The 12,139-nt window shown below is 42.1% G+C and overlaps 2 protein-coding genes across 6 annotated transcripts in view; both read right to left on the reverse strand.

Moving 5' to 3' along the window:
• OXSM (3-oxoacyl-ACP synthase, mitochondrial) overlaps positions 1–12,139 on the reverse strand; it is a 488,173-nt gene that overhangs the window by 366,575 nt on the left and 109,459 nt on the right. The gene's annotated exons all lie outside the window — the stretch shown is intronic.
• RARB (retinoic acid receptor beta) overlaps positions 1–12,139 on the reverse strand; it is a 770,770-nt gene that overhangs the window by 169,613 nt on the left and 589,018 nt on the right. Inside the window, exon 1 of one of the 5 annotated variants that reach the window (XM_050779497.1) lies at positions 67–2,438. The exons of 3 other annotated variants lie outside the window; for them this stretch is intronic. In XM_050779497.1, coding sequence (XP_050635454.1) covers positions 67–223 — 157 coding nt within the window. In that variant the 5' untranslated portion in view covers positions 224–2,438. Of the gene's footprint in view, positions 1–66; positions 2,439–12,139 lie in introns of those variants that run through there. One more of the 5 variants, XM_050779498.1, reaches the window with a different exon arrangement.

Raw genomic sequence — 12,139 nt, forward strand, 5'->3', positions numbered from 1 at the left:
TTATTGCATGCAAGAGAGACAATTTTTTTTTTTTCTTGGTAGAAGAAGGGAAAAAAATAAACCTACATTGAGCAGTGTGCCGATGCTGCCATTCGGTTTGGGTCAATCCACTGAAGCATGCTTTGAGAGCTTTCTCCTGGAGCATGCAGGAAGACGGACTCGCAGTGTAGAAATCCAGGATTTGCCCAGGACTCACTGACAGAACATCCATACAGTCAAACATGATCTCCCCTGCACTGAATGTCTGCAAAAGTGCTTATCCTCTAGGTGTGGAGGCAAATGGCATAGAAAAGTCCACCCAACTCCATCAAACTCTGCCCCTTTTTTGGCACGTAGGCTGTTGGTCTTTTTCCCAGCCCCGAATCATGAATTATGACAGACAAGCCAGCTAAAAGCCTGTAATTGATCCAAATGATCATTTACCATTTTCCAGGCTTGCTCGGCCAATCCAGCCGGGGCGGGGGGTTCTCAGAAAGATCCCAAGTTCTCCTTCCAAGTAAATGCTTGCAAAAAGCCTTCCGAATGCGTTCCGGATCCTACCCCGACGGTGCCCAGACAAACCCTGCTCCGATCGCTCGCGTTCTCGGCATCCCAGTCCTCAAACAGCTCGCATGGGGGAATTCTGGTCCCCCCTTTGGCAAAGAATAGACCCTCCTGCCTCTGAACAGCTCACTTCCTACTACTTCTGTCACACAGAATGAAAGATTGAATTGCCTAATATATGCGAGTGAACTTTCGGTGAACCCTACCCGGGCTGCTAACCTTCAAATGACCCAACTAGTCTGACATCACCAACTCCCAGGATTCTCACAGAGCTTAAAAACTCCCAGCAGCCCTGCAAAAGCAGACAGCCAGCGAGGCAGGCAGCGAGCGCACAAGCCGGCGCTTTCTTTCCTATTTCTCACCTTAAAAACAATACAAGAAGTGCTTTTAAAACGAGCAGGGGAGGAGCCGGGACGCTGCTCCTGGCTCACGTTGAGCACCAACTTCTCTCCCTTTACGCCTTTTTATTTGCGGCGGCTTAGCTTGGAAAACAGTGTTTCCCCCCCGCCCCCCCCCACCCGCTCCCGTTCGCCTCCCGCCCACCGCCTCGCCCCCCAGCCTACCCTTTAAATTCCTCTGTGCGCCTTTCTGTCTGTTAAATTCCTTATAACTTATGTATTTTTCCACTCCAGAAAAAAGCACATGCAAGCCCTAAACTGTAGAACAGAGAATGGCTACCCCTTGGGAAAGGCTTGAGTTGGGAAACTTTCCATTCCACAGTCTTTCTCTCTTTCTCCCTCTTGCAAGCCCCTGGCTGAAGTGACTGCATTCGTTTGCTCTGCAATCCAGCTTTCCGGATTCATTTACTTTGAGAAATCCTTTCCAGGTTCTATGCAGCATATGGAGTAGTCAAGAATTAGTTACCCCTGCCCCAAACACACAAGTCACACAGAAAATGAGATTTTAGATCTGGACTTGAAGAAACAATATAGTGGTCAAGAGCATGGACTGGGGAATCAAACTGAACTAGATTCCAATTCCAGGTCTGCCACTTACCAGCTGTGTGTTCTGGGACAAGTATTTAACTTCTTCGGGCTTCAGTTTCCTCCTCTATAAAATGGGCATATAATACTACCCACCTTGGTAGTAACTGGGAGGACAGAAATAACACTTGTATGGTGCTGGGTAAATATCATGGAACAAATGTTAGCTGTGACTCATCCTCATATTGTTCAACTGGGGAAACAATAGCCGGGGGAGATGGGACCTACCCAAGGTCACACGGCTCAGAGCTGTGACTAGAACCCAGCTCCCTAGGATCAAAGTCCAACGTGAAAATTACTTGCCTGTTCCCATATCCTTGCACCCCAAAACGCCATGTTGGTTGGTTGCCTCTCTCATCATACACCTACACACATCCCACCACATAATTAAACACATATTTTGTAAGCTCGTTTAAGTATGACAGTTTTATATTTTGAAGGACCAGTTTTCTCTCGTACCAGCCCCTGCCCCATCCTTTTATTAAAATACAGTCATTTTAAGGGAAAATGATTTTTTAGATCTCTGACACTGACCCAACCTACAGGAAGAAGAGTCTTTCCAGCCAGTCTTAAAACACTGAGAAGGATAGATGCAATATTTACAAATAAACCCAGCCGGATGGAGAGCTTTAAAAGGGAGAGCCAATCTACCCTGCAGCCATTTTGCATAACTTGCTTAAAGGATGCAACATACATCAAAGAAAGGAAACTCTGGGGAGGAATTTAAACACCCTGTCTTCTCCACTGCCTCTCTAGTATTTACTTATAGTTCTCCCACAAAACAGGGCAGGCAAGAGGGTAGGCAGGGAGGGACAGTCTCCTTGCCCAACGCAGGCAAGAGCACTGCTCCAGTCTCCTTTTTGTGGATAGTGTTGGAATGTGCATTGGCATCCAGGCCTTTTAAAAGCCTGTCAGGGGGCACCCCACCCCATGCTGAAACACTGCCCTGTCTAGCGGAGTTGCTAAGTGGCACTTGTGGTGTAACATGAAAAGTATGCATCGCACACACTTACCAAGTCAAAGATCCTTTTATGAAGGTACATTACAACAATTTTCAGCCCAGCAAGCTCAGTTCTTGCTATTGAAAAGTTCAGGGCAATAAAGGGGTGAGATTTTTGCTGAATCTGTGTTTGTTATTTTTTTCCCCTCCCTTCTCTCTTTTATATGGCCATCATTTTGTAACAGAGACTTATTATAAGAAACCCTTTAACTACAAAGAAAACACACATTTTAAGCAAGGGAACACAGAGGAATTTACAAAACATTTTAACACACTGTCATTAAGGTAGTTGTAAAGATACACAAAGCACTACATTATGTGCCAATTTCTACTTGGTCCATGAGGCTTATGACTCCAAATGCTTATTTAAGGTCCTTAGAGTTCCTTGGAAACTGAGCTCATTTAGACCAGATAATGGAGGGGGATGAAAGTTGTTAGACAAGAGTAGAGGAAGCAGCTATATTGAAAGTACAGCAGGAGAAACTTAAGTGAGAGATGGGAAACATGGCATCACTGACAGGTATGTGTATACAAGGATCTGTTATCCAGGGGAGGCTGCTGCACATTCTTGCTTAACATCTTTTCAAAGAGTAGAGATGCACTGGTCCCAGGGAAGTGAAGATGGGGAGGGATGTCCTCAAAATTCTGTTCATTCTGATTTCTTAAGCTACAGAATCAGCCTCATTGAGGGAGAGCACTGCTTCCAAATTTCTTACCTCTATACTGTATCATTGCACAAAAATAACAACATTAGTGTGTCCCTCCATGTGTGTGGTAAAGGTTGGGCGACTCGATGTTTTCTTTCTTTGTGTAAGAAAACGTAAAATGTGTAATTACCTTAAAGTTCTCAACTGAGAAATGAACTTGGGCCTTGAAATGAATAATCAGTATTTAAATCCCAGTGAATGGAATAGTATGGGTTTCTTATAATGCGACAGTATTCGCTAGTCAATTAATCATTCCTCATCATGAATTAATTATGCTGATAGCAATAATTGGAGCTATTACTTAATCCAAGTATTAATTTATAAAACAGACCCATGATTTAGCCACATGCTAATTATTTCTTCATCAGTAAATGCTTACACTTCTTGAAAACTTGATTCTGCCTCCTAATTCTTCATTTTAAGTAAAATGAAGGAAAGATACATAAATAAGCCACAATTCTTTAAATACATATCCATGTACTATAAAGATTAATGAGTAGGGTAGAAAGTGAAAAATAGACCGATTTGTCCATAATGAAATGTAAACTACTGACACCCATTTTAAACATCAGTCACAGGGTTGGAAGAAACTTTCCCAAATATCTTCTTGTTATGGCATAAAATAACATTCTGATGTGTCATCTCTATTTTCTTTGTGTTTGATCAATGATCTAATAAATGTATTTCCAACCAACAAGCAAACAAAAAGTAAAAACCAAAAGCAAAAGTTTGAGAGCAAAATCCATTTTGTTTCAGAGTAACTGTATATTTGTCAGTGTGACACAGCACATTTGAAACCCATAATCATAAAACAAAAATTTATAGCCAGGGTTCAGGGTCTACATCTGTTTCTCTGGTTTTCGTACAGCAATTACCCACTGGACAATCCAGAAAGAAACACCATGAATCACGCTCTGCAAACATGTTTGAACTGGAGAGTTTTCTGAAGAAAGAGCAGTCGTGTCTGTGCACCAGTATTGCAGCCGGCCGTGTTCAAAATTGGGCTAATACCTTGTGATGTCTAAATAAGAAGATTTTCAGAGGCGCAGACATATCCCCCCCACCACAGGCGCAGGCATGCAAAGGGCAGGCAGACACAAGCACAGGGCTGGGGGAGGCGGACACTGGTTGTTTTAAAGACATGCCCACCTCTTTCGTGTTGTTTTGGCTTTTTGTTTGTTTTTTAAATTTTCTCCCTGTTAATCCCCTCTTGCCACAGCTCTGCCAGAAGAATAAATGGCTAGTACTGAGTGACATGTGTGTTCCAGCAGGAAAGCCAAGGCAGAGATGTCGCCAACACGAGGCAAGTATGAGGCTGTTCCCAGGGCTTCCATACTAGCAGGCAGAGCTGCTTTTGTGTTGGAGGGGAGTGGGGGAAGTTCTAACAGTAATAACACATGGAAACTTTGCTTCTGGCCCTTCAGTATGAACACCTGCTCACATAACAGGACTGCTGATATTTGTGGATCTTATACCAAAAGACCCCAATGCGCTTTCCAGATGAACTTGCATGGTGGCTCTGGGCATGAGTATAGAGACTTTTCAGAAACCCTAGAAACACGTCTTCTTCAAAAATGTCTTTCTACTTTGAGTGTTGGCCACCGTGTCCTTCATTTGGCTCCTTTCTCTTCAGCTCTCTGCTTTTTCAGACTTTCCTCCACAAAGTCTTCCCACTTGGTTACATACAAATATTGTTCTCCCAAGACAAGGGCATACTTTTCTCTTTCCATATTTCTGAATTATTTTCTTTAGCGCTTCTGTGCTTTCTGCTGTTGATGACTCATAAAGACACCTCTTCAAGCCCAACAGTTTCCGTTGGTTCCAGCTTGAAAGTTAAATACAAACCCTGCTGAACGCCTCAGTACTGAGCAGTGAGCTGCGAACCATCTTAGCTGACTGTCACTGCTGGTGGTCTCAACATTAGTTTTGGGGAGACCTATCTTTGGCTGTTTCATCTTGTTTACATTTCCCTTTTTAAATCTAGAGCTTTACTTTTTTCCTTTTTTAAAATTTTATTTTCACATTTTCCATCACTCCCTATAAATCTAGATTTAAGTAATACACGCTCATAAAAATTCAAAGTCTAGTCCAAAAGATATAAAGTGAAAAGTAAAAGTTCTCTATATTTATTCATTAAATGTTGAATACCTACAATGTTCCAGGCATCTTAATTGGTGCTGGGCACATATCTGTATATTTTTATGGGGCTGGGTGCTGTTTGTTGCTATTACACCAGTATGGTCTTATGATACATATTGCTCTGCAACATTTTGAAATTTAGCAATATTTCTTGAACATCCCTTCAAAATAAATAGTACATATAGAACTAGCTCATTAAAAAAAATAAATTAGAATCTCTTTACATCAATGCATTGTATTTCATTTAACCAATGGCCAGCTGTTAGACATTTAGGTTGTTTCTAACTTTCTAGTACTATTAGGTTGGTGCGAAGAAGCCCTGTAGGCCTGTGCACCAATACACCTGCTGGATAAAATTCTAGTAGCAGTATTCCCAGAACAAGGATTATGAGCATCTTAAAATTTGATGGACACACAAAATTGTACTCCAAAACAGTTATGTGAATATATGTTTCCTTTTTGTTCTAAAAGAGGGGTCAGTAAACATTTTCTGTATGGGGTCTTTGGAAATATTTTAGGCCTTGAGACCGTACAGTCTCTGTTGCAGTCGCTCAACTATGCCATTGTAGTATAAAGGAGCCATAGACTGTATAATAAATTAATGGGCAAGGATGTACTTAATAAAACTTAATTTACAAAAACTGATAGTGGACTAGGTTTTGCTCATGGGCTGCAGTTTGTCCACCTCTGTTCTAAACCAACATTGAACAATTTCATGAAATTTTACATTGCCTTGTCTCTCCCCTTATAAAACCTAGCTATATACATTTGGGTTTTGTTAACACTTTAATTTTCTTTCCCTTTTAAAAGCTTAATTCAGTTTCAACTTGTGTATCTCATGAAGAATAATTTGGCTCTTTATTATATTATTCATCTAGAATGCATTATATTACTTCATCCAGAATCATCTTTCCTTCTCTCTTGGCTGGTAATTTCTCACTTTTCTACCTTATTGTCTTCATTTCCTTCTATAAGAAGGAGTTTTGGATAGTATCTCTGCCTTCAAAACGTGTGCAGGTACCCCTGTTCTTCCACCATTAAACCCTTCTTTAAAGTCCATTATTTCCATCAACACCCCGCCTCAGTCCCATATATGATGGCAATATTTGAGAGATGGAAAATGTAATGGTGACCCCTGAGAATAAATGCCAATGGCACTACCATGCTACAGCTTGCTTGTGACTTCCCTGTACTATTTCACATGAATTTTGTCTCATCTCAGTACATCTTCCAATAAGCTAAGATTAGATGTGCCACTTAGTTGACAAAGGGCTTAGAAGAACACCTAGACTCTTTTCAAGGATGGAAAGAAGCACAAAGGATTCTAAGAGTGCTTTGCAATTATTTCATGTTAATATTATTAATAAAGGATAATGTCTATAACTGAGATGCCTGCCTTAATTCCTAGTTCAGCACTTCATTTTTTTAAGATCATATGTATGAACAGAAACAGTCGGCTCTTAAGCTGTGCTGTTTAAACGAATTAAAATTAAACAATTAAAAATGGGTTCTCAGTCACATTAACCATATTTCAAGTGTGCAAAGGCCTCATATGACTGGTGGCTCTCACGTTAATAGGACAGTGCAGACACAGAATGATTCCATCATTGCAGAAAGTTCTATTGCAGCACAGTGCTCTTAAAGGTCAGCTTAATGATTAGAGAGGCAGTGTAACATGGTAGGTGGGGCCACACAGTTTAGACACTGCCTGTGTTTAAACCCCAGCTCTGCTTCTTACTAGCTGTCTGATTAGGCCAAGTTACTTAAAATCTATATTCTCTCGCCTGCAAAATGTAGATATTAATGGTACCTACGTCAAAGGGTGGTGGTAAAGATTAAATGAAGTAATACAAGTAAAAAGCACTTAGAACAGTGCCTCAACTATAGTATTTAGAAAACGTCAGTGCAAGGCTGGGCACAGTGGCTCATGCCTGTAATCCCAGCACTCGGGGAGGCCAAGGTGGGTGGATCACGAGGTCAGGAGATTGAGACCATTCTGGCTAGCACAGTGAAACCCAGTCCCTACTAAAAATACAAAAAAAAAAAAAAAAATTAGCCGGGCATGGTGGCACGCGCCTGTAATCCCAGTGCCTGTAATCCCAGCTACGCGGGAGGCTGAGGCAGGAGAATCGCTTGAACCCGGGAGGTGGAAGTTGCAGTGAGCTGAGATTGTGCCACTGCGCTCCAGCCTGGGCAACAGAGCAAGACTCTGTCTCAAAAAAAAAAAAAAAAAAAAAAAAAAGAAAAGAAAATCTTAATTCAGTGTCTGCAAGGAGAAAATAAAGTCAGGCACACATTGCTCAATACTACTCAAATACTATCTTTACCAGATACGGAGAATTTTCTGTCAACCAGAATGCACATTTCAGGCTGCAGGTGGAGTGGCTACCGGCTGCAAATATACAATTAGGGCAAGTTCTCTAAGAGAATTTGCTGCATATACCTGATTAAGTACTACCACACTGAAGCATTTTTATATTTATATTATAAAGGAAGACGGATTTCTTTCATTTCACAAAGCACACACTGAGTCAGAATGGCCATGAAATAACTGGCAAGCCCCACCCTGCTGTCCCTGTGGAAGACACAAAATACATCTTATGACGCTGTTTGTTTTGGTTTGTTTTTTTTGCATAAGTCATGTTGAGCCCCAGCACCTGAGGGCTGATTATAGTTAATTAAGTGGCAAAGGCATTGCGTAAGATGGAAGACTTGCATTATTAATCTATGTTGCCTTATCATGTTATCTTTCCACCCATCCATCCACCCACCCACCTACCCATTCATCTACCTGATATCCACCCATCCTTCCATTTACTGATCCATCCACCAATCCATCCACCCTTTTAGTTATCCATACATCCACTTGTTCATATACCCATCTACCTATCGACCCACTGATTCACTCTCTGAACCATCTACCTGTGACCTAACCCCAAAGGTGATGAAGCAGACTATGGCTTTTTGCAGACAATATATAAAGTAGTGAGAGGGACAAAAGTAAAACTTCTCAGATCACGCATGTATCTTTTTCTAGAATCCTTGAAAAGAATTTTCTGATGAGATGTGCCGCCAGAAATAAGGTCAAAGGCACTGGTCACTAGAGATGTCAGTTGAACAGGTTTGATAAATCAGGTTGTGGCTGGAGAGCCCCTTAGATCTAACTCTGATCTCTAAGAGCATCCCAGGATTTGAAATGCTAATGAAGCCAAGTTCTATTAGCAACACAAAAGTTTCTGACTCTGAGGGAAAGCTAAAAGCCCAAAGGAATTTCCTTCAGAATCTACAGGGAAAGTGAACGTAAAAAGTACAAACACATCAGAGAGGCAGTTGGAGAGGGAATGGAGTTTAAATTCATCCTACTGTCTGACAGAGAAAAAGGCAAATAAAAAGCTCAATGCGATTGAGTGGGAATGATCAGGGTAACATAAAGCCAGATAGAAATCCCAGTGAAATTTCTGTTAGAGAAACAAAGAAACGCATATAAGCACATTACACACACACACACACACACACACACACACACACACGTAATGTGAATACAATGTAAGTATTTTTTGGTGGAAAAAAAAAGTTTTTCTCTCTTCTTTCGAACATCAGGGTATAAACCCACCTTCTCAACATCTACTCAGCCAAGAGCTTCAAAAGCTTCTCTTGGAGAGGACATCGTGGTGGCTTCCAATATTAGATTTTTGCATTTTGTTATTGTTTACTTGATTAAGTTACAATTGCTTAAAAAAAGATAAGCAAAGATAATTCAGAAGGCAACAGTTTCAAAATTTAAGGTAACACAAAAGCATGGGAGGTAAAGAAACGGAAAGAATAGACAGAAATATCAAACACTTTCCCTCTCTGCTTAAGCAAAATGCAATGATAAAATATAAGATCTGCTGCAATGATTCCCAAGGCTTGGTGAATTCAGGGCTTCACACCCAGAGCTACCTCACACAAATTTCTGGGGTGGGCGGTGTATTCAGTTGCATTTAAATCAAGGTCCTCGGGTTTTTATTCCACACACTACATTGTCAGACTGTCTGAGCTGATGGGACATTCCACTTGGTGAACACCAAGGCACCAGAGAACCTTTAGAGAACTTGGTATTGTGTCCGGAATTGGTAGGTTCTTGGTCTCACTGACTGCAAGAATGAAGCCGTGGATACTCGCAATGAGTGTTACAGTTCTTAAAGATAGTATGTCCAGAGTTTATTTCTTCTGATGTTCAGACGTGTTCAGAGTTTCTTCCTTCTGGTGGGTTCGTGGTCTCACTAGCTTCAGGAGTGAAGCTGCAGACCTTCGTGGTATTACAGCTTTTAAGGCGCTGCGTTTGGAGTCGCCCATTCTTCCTGGTGGGTTCCTGGTCTCACTGGCCTCAAGAGAGAAACTGCAGACTTTGGCGGTGTTATAGCTCATAAAGGCAGTGGGGACCCAAAGAGTAAGCAGCAGCAAGATTTATTGCAAAGAGCAAAAGAACAGAGTTTCCACACCGCGGGAGTGCACATGAACAGGGTTGCCACTGCTGGCGCTGGCAGCCTGCTTTTATTCCCTTATCGGATCCCACCCACATCCTGCTGATTGGTCCATTTTACAGAGAACTGATTGGTCCATTTTGAGAGGGTGCTGACTGGTGCATTTACAAACCTTGAGCTAGACACAGAGTGCTGATTGGTGCATTCACAATCCTTTAGCTAGACATAAAAGTTGTCCAAGTTCCCACTAGATTAGCTAGACAGAGCACTGACTAGTGCATTTATAAACCTTGAGCTAGACACAGGATGCCCATTGGTGCGTTTGCAATCCTTCAGCTAGACATAAAATTTCTCGAAGTCCCCACTTGACTCACGAGCCCAGCTGGTTTCGCCTAGTGGATGCTGAGACAGGCCAGGGCCGTGGGGCAGGTGGGGGAGGGGGCTGCCCATCAGTCCTGCTCCGCTTGCCTGCGCTCCTCAGCCTTGGGCGGTCAATGGGACCGGGCACTGCGGAGCAGTGGGTGGCGTCCGTCGGAGAGGCTAGGGCTGCACAGGAACCCATGGAGTAGGGGAGGCTTGGGCATGGCGGGCTGCAGGTCCCAAGCCCTGCCTCGTCGGGAGGCAGCTGAGGCCCGAGAGCGCAGCACCAGCAAACCGGGACTGCTGGGGAACCTGGCCCACCCTCCGCAGCTGCTGGCCCGGGTGCTAAGCCCCTCACTGCACGGGGCCTGCGTTGCCAGCTGGCAGCTCCGAGTGCAGGCCAGCCAAGCCCAAGTCCACCCGCAACGACTGATGTGTCCCTCTGAAAGATCTGAGTAAGGTTGCCCAACACCATACTCAAGTCCAGGGGTTGGCAGACTCCAAAGGCCAAATCCAGCCTACCACTTATTGTAAAATAAAATTTTATTGGAGGGGAGCAATTGCACATTAATTTGTTTATATATTGTCTATGCTGCTTTTGCACAACAACAGAGTTAAGTGACTGCAATGGAAACTGTATGGCCCACAAAACTGAAAATATTTACAATCTGTACCTTTAGAGAAAAAATTTTGCTGACTGTAAGCATTCAGTACCAATCCATTGAATTGGCTTTGAAGATGAACTCTAGCAGCAGTCCTGGAACTGGATAATATCAAAGGTTTCTTCAAGGTCTAAAAGTCTCAATTCAAACACTTCAAGAATCCTCTGCAGTTATTTATTTACTTATTTATGAGACAAAGTCTCACTTTGTTATCCAGGCTGGAGTGCAGTGGCGCAATCTTGGCTCTCTACAGCCTCAACCTCGCAGGCTCAAACAATCCTCCGGCCTCAACCCCGTCAGTAGTTGGGACTACAGGCATGTGCCACCACGCCTGGCTAATTGCTTTTATTTTTATTTTTAGTAGAGATGAGGTATCACTACATTGCCCAGGCTGGTCTTGAATTACTGGGCTCAAATGATCTGCCTCCCTGAGTGCTGGGATTACAGATGTGACCCACTACACCCAGCCTTTGCTTAGATATTGACATGCCTTGTTGCATCTTTTTCTTCAGTTCTTTTTGAATATGTTGCCATAATTAAGACAATGATGACCCTAATTAAAATAGGACTCTAGGTCATGTCCATCACTGTGTGTTCCTTGCCCCAGCATTTTTTATTTATAACCCTACCTGGCATGTATTTATTCTTTACTGTATGTCTATCACAAAAAAAGTAGTCTCTTCGATGGTAGCAACTCAGTCCAGTTCACTGCTATGATCCCAGTAATCAGAACAGTATACAACACATATCATCCCTCAAGGAGTATTTGTTGAATGAATGAATAGCACTTCCTGGAAGACACTGACTAGCAGAGCCATGTACAAGTTGGTAGAAATTGAAAAGTTGGAAGAGACTATGATCTACTGTTGTAAGGCAATTAGAATGGCCTCACTGTAAGTAGAACAAAATTAGGACTAATTATTAGAAGACATCATTAAAACAATGCAATCTGATGGCACAGACCTTGTGTTTCTAACTCATAAATGGGGAAGTCCAACCTATATAAAGACCAGGAAAAAGGTAGTATTTTCCTAAAAATAGTGCTGGAACAATGGGGTATATATTGCATACAAATGAAACAACAAAAATAAAGGATTTACACCAGGAAAAAGATAGTATTTTCCAAAAAATGGTGCTGGAATAATGAGGTATATATTGCATACAAATAAAACAAACAACAAAAATAAAAGATCCATAACCCACAGCATATGCAAAAATTCACTCAAAATGGATCCTGGACCTAAATGTAAAGCAGAAAATAGGAGAAAATTTTGTGACC

This window comes from Macaca thibetana, chromosome 2 (genome assembly GCF_024542745.1).
Source record: "Macaca thibetana thibetana isolate TM-01 chromosome 2, ASM2454274v1, whole genome shotgun sequence".
NCBI classification, from domain to species: Eukaryota; Metazoa; Chordata; class Mammalia; order Primates; family Cercopithecidae; genus Macaca; species Macaca thibetana.